This window comes from Coptis chinensis, chromosome 8 (assembly GCF_015680905.1).
Source record: "Coptis chinensis isolate HL-2020 chromosome 8, ASM1568090v1, whole genome shotgun sequence".
In the NCBI taxonomy this organism is placed as follows: domain Eukaryota; kingdom Viridiplantae; phylum Streptophyta; class Magnoliopsida; order Ranunculales; family Ranunculaceae; genus Coptis; species Coptis chinensis.
The window spans coordinates 33275098-33297410 of NC_141463.1; the positions used below are offsets into that span (position 1 = coordinate 33275098).

Sequence of the window (22313 nt, forward strand, 5' to 3'; positions counted from 1 at the left end):
TAGAATTCTGTGGGAGTTTGTATTCACCTATACTAGGAAGTATACCCAGAAGGCCAGAAGCATCATTGGATGTTTTGGTAGATTGAGATTGTTGTCCCTTATGGCTGTTGTGTTTGATTTGTCTAGAACTTTCAGGTGTTTCTTCTAAAAGTCGTTGTCTCTTCCTCAGTGTTGCCACCATGACTCAACTCTTTTTTTTATGCAACTAGCTTCAACGGTCGACTGATTTTCAAAAAGTTAAAATAGGGAGTATTGAAACTTGTGTAAGTGGAGGACTGAAATGAAATACCCAATGATATTTGCCACCTTTTTTTCTTGTTTTTGCATGGAGACCAATAACATCAATCGATCGATATTTTTACGTGTTTGTTTGCAGCTGGAATTTTTTTAGTTGAATACTTGAATAGGGGTTACTACTAGTGCATGAAAATATGAGGCCAAAATGAAATGGTTGACTAGCAGTGGGATTAAGAAGTGCATGAAATTTGATACAGGTCAAGGTTAATTATGATCATCTCTAGAGATAGACTCTTAGACACTAACAATTTAACACGGTTAGAACTTCATGAACCAAGCTAAAAAGAAACATTAGACACAATCAACCAAGTAGCTAGCTGCAATGAGAACTCATAGGTTATATATGCTTTATATGCATAGCGAGAAGAAAAGTTCTATCAATGGCACCTTAAAAAGAAAAATGGATTGGACAAAAGGATTAGAAGCATTCTCGTTTCTAGATTTGGTTTTCCCTCTCGGCCTTTCCTCCCATTAATTTGTGATTGTAGTTTCAGCTTTGTTTTATTTTTTAAGCCAAACTCTATTCCTAGTCATTCTTTGGACTTGGTTTTTGGGTAGTTTAGGTCCGTATGCCCAAAAACCTTGCATGCACCGCAAAGATGGTGGTTTTCGGTTGTACTTGAATGATACCTTGTATATTATTCTCTCACGATATGGCAAAGCTTGAGTCCTTGGTCTTTACTTGCCGCTTCTAATCGCTCCATCATTTCGGTTTTCATCCGAGTTGAATCTGAGTATAGAAGCGGTGTTTCGTCGGCCGAACTCGCTTTCGACGCAGACGAGGTACTCCTAGATCGAAAAAGAGATCCCTCGCGATTAGTGTTCTCAGCTAAGCTTAGGCCTTACTTCTAGGCACACACGATCGAGTAATTACAAAGTCTTACGGGCTTAACATGGCTCGAGAGCTTCGGCATCTCGAAGTCTAAGCGTCTTCGGTGACTCCCAGCTCATTGTCAACAAAATTGGGGCAGATACAAGGACTAACGAATGGCTACCCACCTTGACCGGATCAAGGGCCTCTCTACCCACTTCCAACAGTTCGGGATATTCCGGCTTCCCGACTTGAAAATAGGCATGCCGATGCCTTTGCCTACGTGGTCTCCATGTTGGGAACTAATGAAGCTTCGGAGTATCCCCAATATAAGGAGCTACCCAAAGATCGGGTCTCGAGGGTGATGTGGCCCCCAAACGGCCTAAGCGGAAAAGCCGAGTTGGATGGACCCCCTAAAGCAGTACCTTCTTGACGGTACTCTTCCATCAGATGAGAAGCAAGCATGGAAGCTGAAGTACAAAGTAGCTAGGTACTTTGCTCTAGTTGGCTATGTGTACGCTATTAATATGCGCGGGATCCGTTCTCTTTCCCTCTATCTTCATATTTGTCATTGTTGGTCCTGCTCCCTATTCGATCGGGAAAAAGTACCCGATCTGAGGGGAATACTTAAGTATCACATCGTCCCATCGCACTGCCAAACTGCAACAATCTAGCTACTAGAAGCAGCCTAGCTACTAGAGGAAGGGAACTCAAAAATAGCTACTAGGGGACGAGAGAGAACAAGAAAGCTATCGTCCGCATTCACGTTAGGCTGTTATGCTTGTTCTCTTTATTTGCATCTGTACCGCATTCACGTATCTCACTACGCTATTACCTTGAGGTTTTCTAGGATGTCTGCTGGATATTGAGGTTTTCTGAGTGTATAACCCACTGCCATTTTACAATCCCATATCAATAATTGTTCCTATAGATGTATGAGTTATCTTATTGAGTTAATCATTTTAAAGGTCTATAGGAATGCTTTTCTCATTCAAAACTACTTCCAGCTAAAGTATTATCTCAAGAAATGGTTTAAACAGCTCTAGTACATAACACGTATTTATTTTTATTTTTATTTTTTAATTTGTAAGAATCTTAGCGAAGTGCAATCTACGCGGCGAAAGCAAAAGAAGTTTAACCACCGAACAGGCAGGATGAGTATTGCTAATCGTGTGGAGAAAAAGGTAAGTAAATGTATATAGCATTCCTCTAATTTGTTATTTGATTTGTAATATAGCATTCCTTTAATTTTTTTATTATTTATGTAATATAGCATTCCTCTAATTTGTTATTATTTGATGTGCTATATACTTCAAAACATAGACAAGAGGAGGGCGCATCATTTATTGGAAAGGACAGGTCTTATAGGTGGCAACTTTCCCTCCAAGGCAAAGATGGTAACTATGCAAATGATGCTACCAAGGAAGTTGCAGAGAGAATAGTACGTTTCAGTCTAGTATACTTCCTATTATAGTGTGAATGTTATATTAATAGTAATAATAAGGTTACAATATAGGCAGTAGAAAGGTGCCACATTGACCAAGGTGATGATTTGTTTCTCTTGTTTTACTTTCTATATTGGATCATGTTGCTTAGCTTGTCATACTAAGGAGTAGTTCTTGAATGGTACATGGAAAATTTTAAGAATATAAGTTACCCACTTGCACTCCTTTTCATGCTGCCCCCATGCACGTGCACAACTAGAATGGATATACAGGGGTGGGGGGAGGGGTTCAAAATCACTTCAGTAGGGTGTCATAAAACTCCTTTTTATTTTGAGAAACATTTGTGTGATTATTAAGTCCATTGTATGAATCAAAGTTCAACTGAGAGGGTGAAAACACTTTTGATACAATAAAACTATCACTACATATTATATTGTGTTTAGATATTATGGGTTAATGAGTTGAACTGTCATAGAAGTGTCTTTTGAGTGTCGCTCAACATAGATTTGATACCCTTTCGCAATGTCCTATAAAACATTGCTGAGAATGAAAGTTGTAGGTTTGCTAAAGTTTCTCTTATTTAGTAACATTCATCTCAGGATTTTGCTAGTCTGAAGCATCAGACTTAGTACTATAACTTTTAGTACTGTGGTTCTAGTGACTTTCTTCCTATGTGCGGTGCCTTTTTTTTTTACCAATAAAAATTAATTGTATTGATAAACAGCACTACTATTACATCAATACCCAACCTAAGTTTTTTTTAGGTCACCTGTAGTTGGCCCATACCCAGCAATGAAGCTATCAGTGTGGTGCTAATAAAGCTATTAGTAAACAATATTGACATTTTGTTTCCTTTAAGGTGATAACTAATGTATGTTTCACATGTGTGGAAGCTTTCTCTTATGATGGGTTGCTCGAGATACTTGCTTAGAAACAATAAACAAGGTGTAGATTATGGTTGTAACCAACCCTCTTATTAATTCAAATCTTGCACTATTTTCTGCTTCTGTGGTTTTGGGTGACTGATAAGTCTACATCCACACTCTCATTATCTTGTAGGATGATTATCAAACGCAGGTCAAGGAAGGAACTTTAGAGGTTGAGGGTACTAAAGACGTACTCACTCTGGCGTTGGGTACTCCAGAACACGGTGGTCGTGTTAGAGGCGTAGGAGATGGAGTCACCCCCACACAGTACTTTCGCCTAATAAAGCGTGGATCTAAGAAACATGTGCGTGCATTGGAGTCGAAAGCTCGCGAGGAAGAGGAAAAAAGAAAAAAGAAATAACAAAAAAGAAAAAAGGCAGAAGAAAAGGGAAAGGAAGAACGGAAAAAAAAAGAAAAGAATTGAAGAATAAATACAAGGAGTTAGAAGCAAAATTTAATGATCGTCTCACTTCTCCTGCGTTGGAAAAAATTGCTTCGAATAGCCACAAAAGTGACAATAGAGACCATATCCCCCCTTTAGGTGGTGCACATAGCAAGCGTAAAGTATGCTTTTAAATATTGTTTACACTACTTTAGAATTGGGTGTTTTTTGTTTCCTATTTCGTTTTTATTTTGTAAATATTCTCTAACATATATAGCCGAAGAACAAGGAAGAGAAGGGTCGTCTGTCGAAAACAAACTCTAAACCTGATTTTAGGAAGGTACATGCTAAGGGAACAAGTCATTCCCCACTTCCAAATCCTATGCTTCCTCTTGGAAAGGTATCGTTGTCACAATCCTTGCAGTATCACATTTTACTTAATATAATAGATAGGTTCTGAATGTGATTAGCACACAGTCTTCTAATCCACTTCGTTATTTCCATATTGTTAATTACTAAAAACTCTGTATACAATTAGGACCTGAGTTGCAGTTTGGTTGTGGGTTCCAAGTCCAATATTGTTGCTAAGGGTAAGGTTTACGTGGAGCTTGGACCAGAGACTAAGTTGCACAATGTTCCCTTAGGGCCAAACAACGCACGCGTATCAGTTGATAAGATTTTGGAAGGTAAAGATCATGTTGCTCTTCCTATACCAGTTCGCGATGAACTGGTAATTTTGAAAGATGCTCTTGGATCACAAGTTGCTTGGCCAAAGCACTTAGTAGTGGATTCAATTGAGGTAATTTCATTAAGTTTTAGTTTATTTTGAAGTACTTTAAAATATTTTTTTTGAGTTCTAAATATTCTCACCTAAAAATATATAGTTGAAGACCAAAAAGACTAATTCTTCAATGCCAACAAAAAATTCTAAAAAGGAAAATGCTAAAGTAACAAGTCATGCACCAGTACAAAATCATACATTGGATCTTGGAAAGGTGAATACTAATGCCCGAATCCCTATTTTATGTTGTATTTGCAATTAGCCCATTGACTTTACAATTCATTTTAGGAACTGAGTTGCAGTTTGGCTGTGGGTTCCAAGTCTAATATTGTTGCTAAGGGTAAGGTTTACGTGGAGCTTGGACCAGAGACTAAGTTGCACAATGTTCCCTTAGGGCCAAACAACGCACGCGTATCAGTTGATAAGATTTTGGGAGGTAAAGATCATGTTGCTCTTCCTATACCATTTCGCGATGAGTTGGTAATTTTGAAAGATGCTCTTGGATCACAAGTTGTTTGGCCAAAGCACTTAGTATTGAAAGGCATTGAGATAATTTCATTAAGTTTTAATTTATTTTGAAGTACTTTCAAATATTTTTTTGTGTGTCTTTTTTTTTTTTTTTTTTTTTTTTTTTTTAGTTCTAAATATTCTCACCTAAAATTTGTTGAAGACCAAAAAGGCTAATTCTCCGATACCAGCAAAAAATTCTAAAAAGGAAAATGTTGAAGTAACAAAGTCGCGGCACCAAGATTTAAATCATACATTGGATCTTGGAAAGGTGAATACTAATGCTCGAATCCCTGTTTTATGTTGTATTTGCAATTAACCCATTATGACTTTACAATTCATCTTAGGGCCGGAGTTGCATTTTGGCTGTGGATTTCAAATCCAATGTTGTTGCTAAGGGTATAGTCTACGAGGAGCTTGGACCGGAAACTAAGTTGCACAATGTTCCCTTAAGGCAATACAACTCACATGTAGCAGTTGGGAAGATTTTGGAAGGTAAAGAACAAGCTCTTCTTCCTGTACCAGTTGGTGATAAGTTGAAATTTGTGGAAGACGCTATTAGATCACACGTTGCTTGGCCCAGGGAATTAGTGGTGAAAGCCAACCAGGTAAAAATATCGATGATTGTAAATTTATAAGAATCCCCTTTTAGGATCAGACCTTTCCCTTTCTCTGTCTAGCTCCCTTTATTTATACATTTCTTCCTTCTAATCCACCTCATGATCCTTACACAACTCAACATTCCACCTCCAATTTGTGTAGATGTGCATCTGGCACTTCCGCTCCACGTACACATAGGCCATAACACAGCCTACTACAGGCCATAACACAGCCCACTGCAGGACACTTCAAGCCATTGTCGGCCACCTACAGACCACTTCCAGTCCACGTACACATAGGCCATGTTGTGGCCACCCTTGCTAGACATGACATTATAATTTTTTATGCTTATATTTTATTCTTCGATTTCTGAATCAGGAAAAAATAGGGCAACCGAGTAAAAGTAAAGGCGATAAAACTAAGTCAGCTGGCCACATCAAAGGAAGTGATCTATGCACTTCCTTTGGTGCCATGATTGGTACAATTATTCAAAGTGGTCGACTTAAGTTTCCATATGGACAAGAATTATTCGGAGATAACATAGAGTTTTCATACATAGAGACAAATGATGTGAAGGATGTTTGTAATCTTGAATCTGTCGAGTCTCCTTGTATGGTTGCATATATGAGGTGATAAAACTTACATTGTTACTAACTATTTTATTGAATGTTTACTGCGCTTATAAAATGAGTTGTGTTTTCACATTTCAGATGCTTGTATGAGAAATTTGTTTGTTCTAGAGATGGATATTTGTTTGTCAACCCGGCTATCTTTAGTGTTGCGGATTCAAAAGAAAAAACTAAACTTGTTCTTGATAGATTGAGGGAAGCAAACAAGAATGAAATTGTTTTCATTCCTTACAACCCATGGTATGGACATATATTATATTGGTTTTGTTGAACTCATATTTGGTTACAAGTATATATTAAATGCTAGTTAATAACTTGTTTGGTTTTAGCTTCCATTGGATTGTGATTGTCATCGACTTGTCTAGTATGGATGTTTATTGGTTGGATTCGTTACATGGTAAATGCACCGGTGACATGGAAATCATTATCAACACGTACGTAACTATTTCCATACACATTTATTGGTATACTTTTTTTATTATATATGTAGACTTTTTTTATTTCTTATATTGACATTAATTGCTTAATTTTTTAACTTGAAGTGTGTTGATAGCTTTAAAAGGGATCCAAGTCTCAAAAACCATGTTGGCACCACATCAAGGTAAACGATTACAGTTACTTTTTTTTTTTTTTTTTTTTGTTAAGCAAGCGAGGTTGTTTGAGAGGTCCCCTACCCCTTTTCATTAATAATTGTAAAAATTGTATTACATCCTGACATACACTTTCCCCATAGCATCATCATAGGCTATTTTCTTTATATCCTCATAAAATGAACTAGGGATAACTTCTATGTATCTTACATCGGGTACATTACTTGCTAAAGCATCAGCTAATTTATTACATTCTCTATAAACATGTCTTATAGAAAACATTTCCATTTGACCCATAAGTTCCAATGCATCTATAAGCTTCCTTGCTTGCCACGGGGTGTTGCTCCTGTTTTTAGTGAAGGAGATAACATTTGTAGAGTTTGTCCTTGCCTCCAACAGCTGTCCCACCAAAAAGATGTTTGGAGTCAATGCCCAACTTATTTTTCCCTCAAGGAAAACACACGCTTAGTTAAGCCGGAGTTGCAGTCTCGAAAGAGAACTCCCTCACTCACTGGCTTCCTTACAACTGGAAGAACTGGACACGAAAGTGCCTATGTAGTACGCAGAAAAAATTGTACCCTGACATCACGGTTAACCAACATGCCAGTAGGAACCACATTCAGGCAAGGAAACCCGACAACCAACTAGCCCGAGACTGAAGAGACTACACTAGAAGACCAAGGGCCTTACAGAATAAGGACTCATAGCTTCCCCTTTACCACATATGCTCTCCATACCCAAGCCGAAGAGCACGCCATCTCTTCTAAGCTAAGACGACTGCCCTCAGGTACTTGACTGAACAAGGTCAACTCCACAACTCACAGTAGATTGAATGAGTGGTTCGCTGTACCACTGATACTGCCTTAACAACTACTTGTGTGGAGCTTCTCGGCTCATCACCTATGCGTTCTCGAACTATAGCAGCCTTTTCCATAGTAGTGAGATATCTCCTAGTAGTTTCATACCTCGGCACGAGATATTCATCCAATCGGACCTACCAGGGAAAGGGACCCGCACAACCCGGCTGTGTGTCTTAACACCAAATACATCTGCAATTCAGCAGGGGTTCTTCCTTACCAAAAGTAAGGATGCCAAGAGTTCTTGCCTAAGCGTCAAACCAATATCCGATCAACGCACTTTGACGCCTGTGGAATACACCTCTCAAAACGAGAAGAAACTAATCCATCCGATCTATATTATATAAAACACCGGTCAAAATTGCTGCGTAGGACCCTTTCAAACTTGCTATCCCTGTAGATTGAGCTAATAAATTACATGCAGGTTATTGATAACACCCTAGCCAAGAACCCTTCATAGAACTCTTGAATGACTCGGAGACCAGAAAGAGTAAACATGATCCATCCTTAGGTTAGGTACTTCTCTGGTTGGTTTATTCCTTGCAGAACAGGAAATGTGAGGATCGCTTACCTGACGCTTTCTTCTGGTATAAAGAAAGACAAGGGACACACGAAACAAGATAACTATTCCCTACCAAAAGTCTTCCCCGTCTCCTGAATCAAGAAAGGATCACATAACATTATTGGCTGGCACCTTTGGGAACTTTTTCAGTGAGTAAAGAACAAAAAGAGAGCATGACCACACCAAACACTATTTGGTATCTACTGTGATATGTTTATTGATTTTTTCCTTTGATTTTTTTTTCTGAAATTTAGAGATGTCTTTGAGAGCTTTGAATGATCCCTCTGTTGCGAGTGCTGCCACAACAACTGCTGCCACAACCACCTCAATGAAGAGGAAGTTAGATGATATGGCATGGGAATGGGGTGAGTGTAGGGACCCAAATAACAAAAAATTTGTTTGGTGTACATTATGTGATAAAAGGATATCTGGAGGGATAAATCAGTTAAAGGAACATCTAGTTCATAAGAAAGAGAATGTGACGTCATGTCCAAAGTGACCATAGAGATTCAACAGAAAGTCAATGCAATATTACGGGGAGTAAAAAAGAAGAAGCTTGATAAGGCTAGAGTACATGACCTTCTTCAGAGACAACATGAAGATGATGATGTAGTAGAAGAACAAGATATTTGTAGTGGTGGTGGTAATAGAAACCAAGGTATTTCCATTGGTAGAAGAAAAGCCATTGACAATGTTAGAGGTCCTCTTGATCAATTATTGACAACCGACAATATGAAGCAATCTATTTTGGATAAAAACAACCATCAGAAGCAAGTTTTGAAGAAAAAAGCATGGGTATGTATAGCAAAGTGGGCATACGAAGTTGGATTACCTTTCAATGCAGTACGCCCACCAAGCTTCACAAAAATGATTCATGCTATTGGAGAATATGGAAGAGGTAACTTATTTAGAATTTTAAAATACTTAATTATTTTAAAATATTGTGCTTATATTATTATTATTATTTCCTTACAGCTATGCCCCTACCTAGCTATTATAATTTGCGGGTGACTTTGCTGAAGGAGGTGTATGCGGAGACAAAAGAATTTGTTAATTCTTTTAGACCGCACTGGCAGCTATATGGATGTTCACTTATGTCTGACTTTTGGACCGATGGAAAAGGTAGATGTTTGATCAATTTTATGGTGAGTTGTCCGAAAGGCACAATTTTCTTGAAGTCAATTGATGTATCAGAAGAAGTTAAGGAAGCAATCTATATTGTGAGAATGATTAATGAAGTGATGTCGAAGTCGGGGCTGAGAACATTGTTTTAGTAAGCTACTTGGACGTTTGTGTGTAGTTGACTAGTTGTGTACATTGTACAAAACAAGTTACTAAAAATCCATTTATCAATTTAATGATGTATTTCTTTTTTCAATAGTTTGTGATCGACAATGGATCAAACTATAAATTGGCGGGAGCAATGTTGGAAGAAAAGCATGGCTCGATATTTTGGACTCCTTGTGCAGTGCATTGCATTAATTTGATGCTTCATGATTTTGGGAGTGGAGAGAAGACCGCATTGCCCAAAATAAAGTCTGTATTATCTGAAGCTAAAGTAGTGGTAGTTTATCTCTATAACCATGGGAGAGTGTTAGCTTGGTTGTGGAAGTTGACCGGAGGTAGAGAGTTACACAGATCTTGCGTGACTAGGTTTGCTACTCAATTTTATACATTGCGGACTATGTGGGAGAATAGGCACCACGTGCAGGTGTTGTTTGTTTCTGAATATTGTAGAAAGAGTGATTTTGCAAAAAAATCCGATGGAAAGAAAGTTGAAAGAATAGTTGCAAAGGAGTCTTTCTAGGATAATGTTTATTTCTCTTGTCAAGTGATGGCCCCATTGGTGGATGTTTTGAGAATGGTGGATAGAGAAGAGAAGCCATGTATGGGCTATTTATATGAGGCTATGAAGAGGGAAGAGGGGCAAATTGAAAAGAACTTGGGGTTGGACATAAGGACATGGACGAAGGTGAAGACCATTATTGACAAGAGGTGGGAATATCAACTCCATCGTTCATTGCATCCAGGTAACAACTTCTAAAGTTTTTTTACATGGATGTCAGCTTGAACCTTGAGGTATATATTAAGTACTAACTCCAAACACTTTGGTATGAAGCCGGGTTTTATCTAAATCCATCAATCTATTTCAAGGAAACTAAAGCTCTGATGGAGATAAACAGTGTAGTTAAAACAGGTCTTTTTAAAGCTATGGCGGTGTTTATACCCGAGTCCGAGTCGGATGCTACAATGGATCAACTGAAACTTTATAGAGATGCAGAGGGGACATTTGGAATAAAGTCCGCCATAAGTCGAAGAGAAACTATGCAACCTCTTAAGCTTTCATTTGACATAATAATTTTATTTAGTAGTATTTTTAATGTATCTTTTCAAGTATTGACTTTAACATCATCAATTCATCATAATATGTTAAATATAGACGAATGTTGGTTGCAATATGGGAGTGATGCTCCTATCCTTGCAAAATTTGCAGTTAAAGTTTTATTGCAAACATATAGTGCATCTGCATGTGAACGCAACTGGAGTGCCTTTGATAATGTAAGTACATTAGAGTGTCCAAAACTACTTTAGTTATATAGTGGTTATCTCTATCACTATGTAATTATTTTTAATATGTTTTCTTTCTTTCCTCTCTCATTTCAATTTCAGTTACATTCAAAGAAGAGGAATTGCCTTCTTCAATCAAAATTGAATGATCTTGTTTACATTCAATACAATCGAATGCTAGAGAAGCGATTCAAAGAAAGATTGGCCGATAGTGATAGTGATCCTATTCTTTTGAAGGAAATTGATGAAAATGATGATTGGATCATACCAAGCGAGACGCAGCTTGAATACTTCGTGATGGAAGGTGATGACCTTAAATTACTTGGGAGCAGGTTCGAGCAGCGAGGGGAGCCGATATTGATGTGGGGCCAAGTACAAGGAATATAATCAGAAACTCGATTACAATTCGTGACGAAACCGATGATGAAGAAGATGAGGTGGACTTTGAGGCCCACATAGGAGGTGGAGAGCAAGGTGAAGGAAATCGAGATGACGATGATGTCAATGGAAGTGATGACGATATTGATATTGAAGCTGGAGATGATTAGTAGTCATTAGCCATGGACGTTTTTGCTGGCATTTTGAGTTTTTGTTGTTAACATGTTCTCTTTGTTTGAAGTTTGAACTATTACTCTATTAGTAATTTAGTCTACTACTCTATTAGTACTATGGAGAATTGCTCAAGTGCTTTTAAGCATTTTTTTAACTGATATTGGCATATATTCTGCTAATTTGTTTTATGGCGTGCACTTTTGTTATATTCTGCTTCATTGGATTTGGTTGTCAGAGATGCTAAATGGTTGTTAGGCTCCATTGTGTATATATAATGTGGGTGTCTAGGGTAGATTTCCTTATGTTCATTTATAAGTTATAGGCATGCTGCAGGTTATGGCGAATTCTAGAGAAAAAGTTGGACTGTTAGGAAACCAAAATGTGATGGTTTGTGAGCGAAAGTCAATTCTATCTTTAGCTAGTTAAAGCTTAGTCATTTTCCCTTATGTTAACACGTTCTCTAAGCAAACTTAAAAGCAATGACATATAAGGTGAACTGTATCTGATAGTTTATTGACAAGATTTCTTGGAAGTGCTCTAATTTCACTCAAACTCTTCCACTCCCCCCTACTTTAAAACACCTTCAGCTAATTAGAACTATTGAGATGTGAAAAGCTCCCTTCCCACAAATCAGAGTTTGATCCAAAATTACACATTAAAAATGAGAGTTACAAGCCTACAATTTACAAATATCTAACTGATACTCTGATAGTTGTAGCAGACTAGCAGTCTATGCTCCGTTTCTTTGTTTCTAAGACTACTGCTACTATAGAATTCATTTTACCCTTCTTCTGCTTCATCCCATATTGGCTAGTTGCACAAGTTGTTGCTACTATAGAATTCATTTGACCCTTCTTTTGCTTCATCCCATATTGGCTGCACAAGTTCACAAAATTTTATATAAATTCTAGTGGTCAATTACAGTTACCATTTTGGTATTTCAATGTTAATTTATATGTAACATGTATTTGTAAAGAAATATAGTGTTTTAAAAAATCACCCGAGCAATCCCGATTAATCCCCGACCGAGTAGACCTACTCGCTACTCGCACCTCCACCGAGTAGCGATTTAACTGCCCAGGATCGCGCCCTGAGCTACAATCCCGCAACAGTATTTTAATATTTTTTATGTATCTCTCAATCACTTCTCCACTTTTTATGACATTTTTCCCCTGTGCTTTCTAGTTATTACCTAATTTAACTCTATCTAAAATAGAGAGAGAAAGGTTATTGGGTTCTTGATGGACACGTGTAGGAAAGAAAATGGAGGGAAGAGAAAAACTGCAGGATGAGAGGAGAGAGAAAAACCATTCTAGTCCAATTAATTGGACGGTTTGTCTAAATTGAAACTTTTTGAAAATATAATGTTTATTTGAATAAAAAAAAAAGGGAAAAAAGTACATTGTCTGTTTTGAAACCAAATGCAAAGTTCAATGTATTTTTTGGTCATTTTCAAAAAAATATATATAGAGAGAGTACAAGAAGATTGGAAAATAAAAACAGAAAAAATTCTCAAAGGGAATACAAATTTACCTAAATTGATAATTAGAGAGACCATTCATGTCTTGAATAATCTCCCTTATAACGAAATTTGGTGTTGAAGGCCACCATGAGAAAACTGACTTAATGGAAGCAAAGTCCATTTTTGGCCAATATGTCTGCAACTCTATTACCTTCTCGATGAATATGGGAGTAACGAAATTCCATTCTTGAGACAATGAACAAACAATTCTACCACTTGGTGAGAAGTCTCCATGGAACCGATTGAATATTCGAAATAGAGTGTTGTGCCAATTTGGAATCGCATTCCAACCAAAGTATATTCCATCCTCTTCTAATCAGCTCCCTCTATTGCTAAAATAACTCTCATTAACTCAGCAAACATTGAGTTCTGAATTCCTAGGTAGGCTGTAAAGCAACCCTTTGCAAACCCTCTTGAATTTCTGAAAATTGCACCACATGATGAATGACCAGGCGAACAGTGTGTAGCACCATCAGTATTCACTTTGACCCAAGAAGGAAGGGGTGGACACCACCGAACTTCAATGATTCTAGGTGCACAAGCTAGGCGTCCTGTGACTTTCAGTTGATCTAGAATTGACATGTCTTCCATAAGTTAAAGGGTTATTTAGACTTTGGTCATGCTATTAATAACGAAATTAGGCTTTGGTCCTACTTTTCAAATTGATTAGGCTTTGGTCCTATTTTTGTTTGTTGACTGTGAGTCAAAATAGTTGACCTTGGTTAATCTGTTTGTATTTTCAAAATGGCAACATTACCCTTCAGTGTAGGACCAAAGCCTAAATAACCTTAACTTTTTTAGTCTATTAATAGCAAGATGTTATTCAATCTATCTTCAGATTCAGAAAACCTTCAGCTTTCTCATTTTATTTTTTTATTGTACAAATCTTGTTCAAAAATCTTCTGACACAATTAATTTAATTGAATTACATAATGTAAATACAAACATAACAACTTAGCAGACTTCAACACCGAATTGTCCCCTATTTACAACACACATTTAATCATCAATCAATAGCCCATAATCTACTAGTTGAAACAAAACGGAAAGACAAGTTACTCAGCGAATTCAAATGATTACAAGTTATTGGAAGAGGTTGGATACGGAATTCAAATGATTACAAGTTATTGGAAGAGGTTGGATATGGTGACAGTGCTGTTACTATTTTTAGAGCGATCTATCTCCTTTCTAATCAACTCATTGCTGTCAAGTGCTTGGACCTCGAACGATGCCGCACCAATCTGGTCTCTTTTTACTCTCTCCCATTTATGACTGAATTTTTAATATCAAACGCTGTCAATCAAGTGCTCGTTTGATTTGATCATTGATGTATTGGGGTTTTAAAAGGGGTTATTTAGGCTTTCGTCCTACTATTAATAGCGAAATTAGACTTTGGTCCTACTTTTCAAATTTACCCTCTTTCACCAACTCCTCGAGATGCGCACAACAACAAATTGACGGTCTGATTTTTTAATTCTTTGTAACCAAACCCTATATCGACACGTGGCGAACTGAAAACGTCAACATAAAAACACGTTATATGCACAAAGAGGGGTATTCTGGCCATTTTGAAATAACAAACAGCTTGACCAAGGTCAACTATATTGACTCACAGTTAAGGAAAAAAATAGGACCAAAGCCTAATAAATTTGAAAAGTAGGACCGAAACCTAATTTTGCTATTAATAGTAGGACCAAAGTCTAAATAACCCTAAGTTAAACATACATCTACTACTAGAAACCTTTCCAGCTTCTAGCTACTATCTAGGACTTTAATAAGTTCAATACGGAGAGAACCTTAACTTTGTGATTATCAAATCTAACTCGATTACGAGTTATTCATATGATCTAGAACCCATTAATTAATTATGGAAGCATGTCATAAGTCTTTTATCTGATTGCTAAATTGCACATTAGATGCCTTCTTAACAAAGTATAATGCGTCTTCATCATGAGATAGACTTGTCCGAAATATAGAAAAAACCCAATTCCAAACACATGAGGCAAAAGAGCATTGGATGAATAAATGACTTACTATTTTTGCACAAGGAGTTTCACATAGTGAACAACAAGAGACATTGATTACTCCTTTTCCTTCAAGATTATCATTTGTTGGCACCTTGTTGTGTAGCATTTTCCACACTAACAGTGATCTAGAAGGTGGAATATACTTTTTCCAAATAAATTTACTCCACCATACAACAAGTTGCAAAGGGCGAACTACTTGATACACGTCTTTGAAGCTGAGTTTTCCCCATAGAGACTTCGACCATATCATCTTTAGTTGGCTCCAAAGGAATAGGCACTTGTAGTACTCTGTCTCGAATTTCCCGTGTTAACTCTGTTGGAAAAACCCAATTTCCATCAACCATAAAACCTGCTACTTTATCTGTAAGAGTTGACGACACTTCCTTAGAAATATTCAATTTATCTGCAATTTGTTCTGAAAGCCAACAATCAGTCAAAAGTTAATAGACTCTCCATTTCCAAAGACCCACTCTGTCTTCATTCTAACAAAAGCAATTTCGTTATAAATTCCCCGCCAGATAGAATGTAATACGAAAAACAAATAAAAATGGTATCGAACTTTACAAGTTCTGAAAATATGGAGACTAAAAAAAAAATTCGGTCAAATTGGAGACCAAACTTTTTAATTTTTGTAATGTGAGAACATGTGTAATATGACATCTAAATTTCTCACACGGTGTTTCACAATTCGAATTAATTTCTATACTTTGATAAGAAAGTATATAACAATGTAACTTGTGAATTATGAAATACTGTGTGAGAAATTTAGACTATATGTGTAACTAGTCTGCTAACCCCAAAAACTTATTCAAAAAAAAAAAAAAAAAAATCTCCACATTGCAAAAATTAAAAAATTTGGTCTCCAATTTAACGAAAAAAAATTTTAGTCCCTATATTGTCAAAATTTGTAAAATTCAAAAATATTAGAAATACCATGCTTGTTCAAATACTTTCCACGCCTAAAAGAAAACCAATGATCATCAGATGTGAGAAATAGCCAAGTGAGCTTAATCATTGATGCTTTATTGAGGGCTCTCATTGATCTGATGTTAAGACCTCTCTCCTCGAAAGGCATCACAAGCTTATGCCAAGCGACTGTGAGAACCATACGTTTCTCCGGATCCCCAATCCATATAAAATTTCTGATTTATGCATGAATTTAACTTTTTCAGTAAATTGACAAGCCATGCATAAATTGCAAAACTATAGAGCAACAAATTTTGAATAACTGAATGAACAAGTTGTGCTCTACCCATCATAGAAAGTAATCGTCCTTGCCACCATGTAAGCTTGGATCTAACTTTAGCATTTGAAAAACTGCTTGTGTAGCAGCAAGTGTTTCTTTAGCATTTGAAACTCGAACATTGATAGCCGGATCTTTAGGAGGAAAATTTCTCAACCGAACTGTGTATTTGTAATCTCTCTATTTTATGATTTTAGAACCACCTCCCTTAATTATTCTAATCAGCTCCCTCTTTTTTAAACAATTTACCAAAAACTCTCTCACTTTATTGAAATTAGAATTAGTTTCATATTATTTAAAATAATTTAGAAAATCTCATTCATGTCACTCAAATTATATTCAACCCCTCCTAATGTTTTTATATTATTTTTTAGATTATAACTAGAATTCAAAAAATCATACTATCAACACTATATGATAGCCGGATCTTTAGGAAGAAAATTTCTCAACCGAACTGTGTATTTGTAATCTCTCTATTTTATGATTTTAGAACCACCTCCTTTAATTATTCTAATCAGCTCCCTCATTTTTAAACAATTTACCAAAAACTCTCTCACTTTATTGAAATTAGAGTTAGTTTCATATTATTTAAAATAATTTAGAAAATCTCATTCATGTCACTCAAATTATATTCAACCCCTCCTAATATTTTTATATTATTTTTTAGATTATAACTAGAATTCAAAAAATCATACTATCAGAGAGATGTTAGAGCGACAAGTTTAAAGATTTGAAAAAACACCGATGGGTAGCACGGTTCGCATACTCGTATTATAATATTACCGAAAACCTGGCGGTTCCAAACTTTCAATTCCTTTTTCAACACCTTTAATTTCTGCATAGCAAAACATCGGGCAGCCATAAAATTCTTTACTTCAAACTTCTTTTACCAGACTAGGGGTGTGTACGGGTCGGTTCGGATCGGTTTTGGGTTAAAACCGACTGTTTATGCAATATTATACCCGAACCAACCCGACCCTATAAACTCAACCAACCCGTAACCAACCCGACCAGATTCTGTTCTAACCGATGCCCGACCAAAACCGACCATTGGTCGGTTTACCCGATTATAACCAACCCGACCCCAAATTCTTATAACCTCTCTGTGATCAAATTCCGATTATAACAGAAGTTATTGAACTAGAAAAAGTAAAAGCAAATTATGTCGTTTCTCTCTCCACTTGGGTTAAACCGTGGTTAGATGGAAGGAGGAGGAGGAGGAAAACAACGATCTTAAAACATTTATTAATTGAGTTTGATGATAAGTCTCGAAAATGGGTTATTTGTGATTTGTGCTCCACAAATGGCACACTCTTGAATCATTGTTTGATTCATCCGAAAAAGTGGATGAGTCTTAGAGATGGGGATTTGATTAGAATTGGTGAAGTCACTTCAATCGTTGCCATTCTTCAAGTGGAATATGAAGAGAAGAAACAAGACAGTGTGTATACTTCAACGCCATTTAAATACTCAAACCCCTATTGTAGTGAATTGGAGTCGGCAAGGTGGGCATCTTAGACGAGGCGGTATGTCTTTAAGTAGTGAAAATTTGGAGAGGATGGAGATGGAACAAGACAATGTGGATGGGTCTATTGTGGAGAGACGACGAGGTGGTAAGCATACTGAGAATTTGGTGAAGATGGGGATGAAACAAGGCAATGTGGGTACTATTGCGGAGTGTCAGATTTTGCCAAGGGGACGTCTAAGACAGGGTGGTGTGCCTTTAAGTAGTAAATATTTGGGGTCTGTTTCAGTTGTTGATTTGGAGACTAAGATAGTTGGGGATGATAAGGAAGAAGGATTGAGTCATCCTAGTAGTTGTGATTATTTACAAGGTCACTTTTTCAGTAGCTTTCCAACCTTTGTCGACGACAACTTCATTGTGGAAGTATCGTTTGACACTTGAGAGATCCATATCTAAATACACTATTACTACAAAGAAAAAGGATACAGACCTTGCATGAGGATTGAGGAAGTTAGTCTCTACAAGGAAGCAGATATACAACTTCAAGTCGATAGAAGGGAATCATATAGGTGTACCCCCTCTTCACTGGACATCGGGACATGCAAAACTGAACTCGATTGAAAGCAAAGATCGGTGGGGATAGGACTATAGGAGCTGCAAATTTGCAGTGTTATGGCTAATGCCATTAAACCAACTATTTCTTATGTGAATGCTGCAACAAAGGATTCAAAGCAATGAAGAAAAAACATCTGTGACAGTCCAGTCCTAGAATAGATATAAGCATCTGAGTCTCAAATTTTAATCATTTCAAAGCACAACATTATTTTCCAATAATAACAGCACACAACACATGATAATATGGTAAGAGCCTAAGAGGATTCTAACGGCAGAAATATATATAGTAAACAAGCCATAGATTGAGAGCAAAATAGATAGTATACCAACACCATAATACTGAAGAAGTTTAAATAGAACTTCAAAACAAGCTTGACAATCAAGAGTCCTTGCAGAGTTGTAGGGATGTTCTTAGAATTTTCAAGGTCAACTTTCTCACTAGAGGCAACACTACAAGCCCATCCTGGTACACATCTAGATTTCCATGATGTCAAATTACAATTCTGATTAAGCTCCATCGTAATCTTTGAGCCCCCTCCGAAAAAACTCCCGAAGTAGAACTTAATTTCCGCTGCTGTACAGATGCGTTGTGTAAGATCAGCTGATTCATAAACCACGCACAAAACAATATATGAGGCAACTGCACAACTCCATATTAAGACTGTAATTAATTAAACTTAGTTTAGTAGAAAATGTACAAACTTGTTTTGTCAATGCAGTTAGATAAAAAAAAATCCAAATTCGACGAAAAATCAAATGCTCCATTCCAATTAGCTTCACTGTAAACATTATTAAACAAAAAATAACTTACTATATAACCAAAAACCAATAGCATCCACAAAGGCCAAAACTATCCACACAAGCCACAGCTATCAAAACAAAAGCTATCCACATGATCTACATCTATCTGCCTATCCACACCATCAAGCTCTAAGCACAACTGCATTTCATAACAAACAAAAATAATCCAATTTATTCAAGTTCACAAATAGACAGTGAATGAACTTCACAAAAAAATAAACTTAAAAACCTGATTACCAATCAATTCTCCGCAGCATTGGCAGATTAGGCTCAGAAGAAGTCGATCCAAATAATTCTGCAAAAAAAAAAGAACACAATCATATACATACGTAAGTCGAACTACACAAGTACATATTTTAACATAAGAAAATAACGATAGACTAAACATTGCAATGCAAATTATTACCTCCATCTAGTTTATCATATTGCTCGATATCATCCATTGACTGTCGAAGATTAATTGGAATTGATGGAGAACGAAGCCAATCTTGTGCACAAATAAGGGCTTCCACCGTGTTAGGAGCTAACGAACTACGGAAAGGGTCAAGTATCGCCCGTGCTAAATGCAGACTCAGAAGCTACGGAAGATATCGGAACTGCCAAAACATCACGTGCAACAAGAGAAAGGATCTGATACCTAGAAGCGTTGATCTTCCACCAACCCAAAATGTCAAACTTATCCCCACCAACTTCATTAGTTTCAGCCAAAAACCTCTCAACCTCAGACTTATTCTGTAAGTTAATCTTCCTCTAGCAAGTGTTGCTGAAATTCGGTGGCTAGTATAGTAGGATCTTGCTCATCATCATCAACATCCATTCGGCTTGCTGTTTGGCTCACGTTCACATCAATAGGTGGTTGATTTGAAGAAGGATAATGCCCAACATACCACTCATACAACGCAACCAAAGCATCTTTCACTTTCTTTGCTTCATCATTAGCTTTAGTTTCTTCATACAACTGTTTGAAGGAATACGACACATACTTCATCTTGAAGCGGGGATCAAGCACAACACCAACATATAACAAAATGTTAAACTTATCCATATCCCAATACTTATCAAATTTAGTTTGCATACGTAGCGCCATTGATCTCAAACGTGCATCCTCACTTCCATTAAACTGAATCAATTTCTTCTGAACAATTAGAATTTCACTAAATAAATTATTCGAGGTAACATAACGAGAACCTGAAAATCGCAATGTTGCCTTATAGAAAACTCTTAGAAATTTCACAAATAGTCTAGCACTATTCCAATCAATTAAGGTTGGAGGCCCTTTGATCTTGTCATCATCAAAGTAAAGGGTGTACTGTGGGTCTTCAAGCTCCAATATCTCAAAGGCACTTTGGAACTTCTCAGCAACTTCTAACATCATCATGAATGTTGCATTCCATCTAGTTGCCACATCTAAGCATAAAAGTTTGGTGCACTCTATTTGTTCTTCCTTCACACACTCCTTGAACCTGGCCAACCTAGATGGAGATGACCTCACACACCTCACTGCAGTACGTACTCGGAAAATAGCATCATTAACATCTTTCAGGCCATCACAAACAATAAGATTCAGGATGTGAGCACAACATCTCATATGTAAATACTTATGTTCCATAACGGTGTCTTTCCCAATTTTTTTGCTTTTCTTCAAGTAATCAATGGCAACAAAATTAGAACTTGCATTATCAACGATTCTGAGTAAAAGACTATGGACACCCCTAATTAAGAAGACACTTCTCTACCATCTTTCCAATGGTCTCACCTTTGTGATTTGGAACTAGACAAAAATTCAAAATCCTTTTTTGTAAGTTCCAAACACTATCGATGAAATGAGCAGTCAAAACCATATAATTTAAGTTTTGAATAGATGTCCAAGTGTCAGTTGTTATACATATTCTATTACCATGCAGAAAACTCTTTAACTTTCTTCTCTCCTCCATGTAAAGTTTGATGCAATCCCTACCAACTTGAGTCCGATAGGGCAAATTTGTGAACTTGGGCTGTATAACCTTCACAAAATGTTGAAACTCTTCACCCTCCACAAAACTAAACGGCAACTCATCAATAATAATCATTCTAGACAAAGCATCTCTACAAACTTTTAAGCTAAAACTAACAGCAACAAGCTCTTTATCTTTGGAAGACAATATTTGTTGCGATTTATCAGCCACCACCTTATTGTTAGGATTCTTCTTACATACTTTCATATGACTCAACATATTAGAAGTTCCACTACCTTTTGAAGCACAAGCATAACTAACAGGGCAATAATTACATTTGGCTCTTGGATTTTTGGGATCACAACCCTTTATCTTATGAAAATGATTCCAAGCAGGGGAAGATAAGGATTTTCTTTTATTACCTGCCATAGTAGGATCGACCGTATCCGAAGGATTTTCGACAGTTGATTGTAGAGATGGACCATCACTAGGAACCTCAGTAGAAGCCATCTAATAAAAATGACACATATTAGCAATCGAGATAAAACAAAAAGCCTGTGACAGATCGATAAATTTAGCGAGTGTGAAAGACTGAAAGTGCACTCATTTATATTTAATTGTGGGAAGTGGAGAACCATGTGACAAATAAATTGAATCGAGATATGTAGTAAATGAGAAAGGGGTCACCATTTCATAAAGAAAGGAAATAGAATAATAACTCTTTAAAAGTTTAAAGTGACAATAGGACCACCTGCTTAGGCACGAATTCTATGAAAACTCTTGGGGACTAAAAACACCTTTTGTTGGTACCTTACAGAAAAGGGACAAGACTTTATTGTAAATTTGTTCACAAAACCCATGTACTCAACGTTTTAGCATCTTTAATCACAACAATAAAGCTAATATAACTACTACTCCTCCCCCCCCCCCCTCCCCTCTCTCTCTCTACCTGTTTTACCTCCACAAGATTCCAAGCAAAAAGAATTAATGGAAAGGGTGGTTTGATATAGGTATTTTGTTTGTTGTACGTCTTCAAATCTTACAACAATGCAACAACAAAAGAACCACACCTGTATACTGGGTACCTTTTCTTTTATTGACTATGGCAATAGAAAATCATTCTTTCCCATTTGAACTATTTTGTAATAAGTTTTAATCGATAGCTCATATTAAGATAGCAGACGAAGAGACGAATACTA

The 22313-nt window shown here is 36.8% G+C and overlaps 1 protein-coding gene and 1 long non-coding RNA gene across 2 annotated transcripts; both read right to left on the minus strand.

Moving 5' to 3' along the window:
• Positions 1-18836: 18836 nt before the first annotated feature.
• On the minus strand, positions 18837-19730 carry LOC147481180 (uncharacterized). The gene is made up of 4 exons (XR_015206649.1): positions 19587-19730; positions 19418-19475; positions 19191-19319; positions 18837-18980 (listed from the first exon to the last, which is right to left on the minus strand). It is a non-coding gene; the product is annotated as an uncharacterized LOC147481180 (long non-coding RNA).
• Positions 19731-19919: 189 nt separating this feature from the next.
• Positions 19920-20768, minus strand: LOC147481181 (zinc finger BED domain-containing protein RICESLEEPER 2-like). Its single transcript, XM_086578857.1, has one exon. It carries the CDS (start codon positions 20766-20768, stop codon positions 19920-19922), a length of 849 nt encoding a protein of 282 aa, XP_086434983.1.
• Between the last annotated feature and the right edge of the window lie 1545 nt (positions 20769-22313).

What these genes read in the sequence shown, in the direction of transcription:
- LOC147481181 (XM_086578857.1), bottom strand. Translation starts at nt 20,768, where the DNA reads ATGAGATGTTGTGCTCACATCCTGAATCTTATTGTTTGTGATGGCCTG.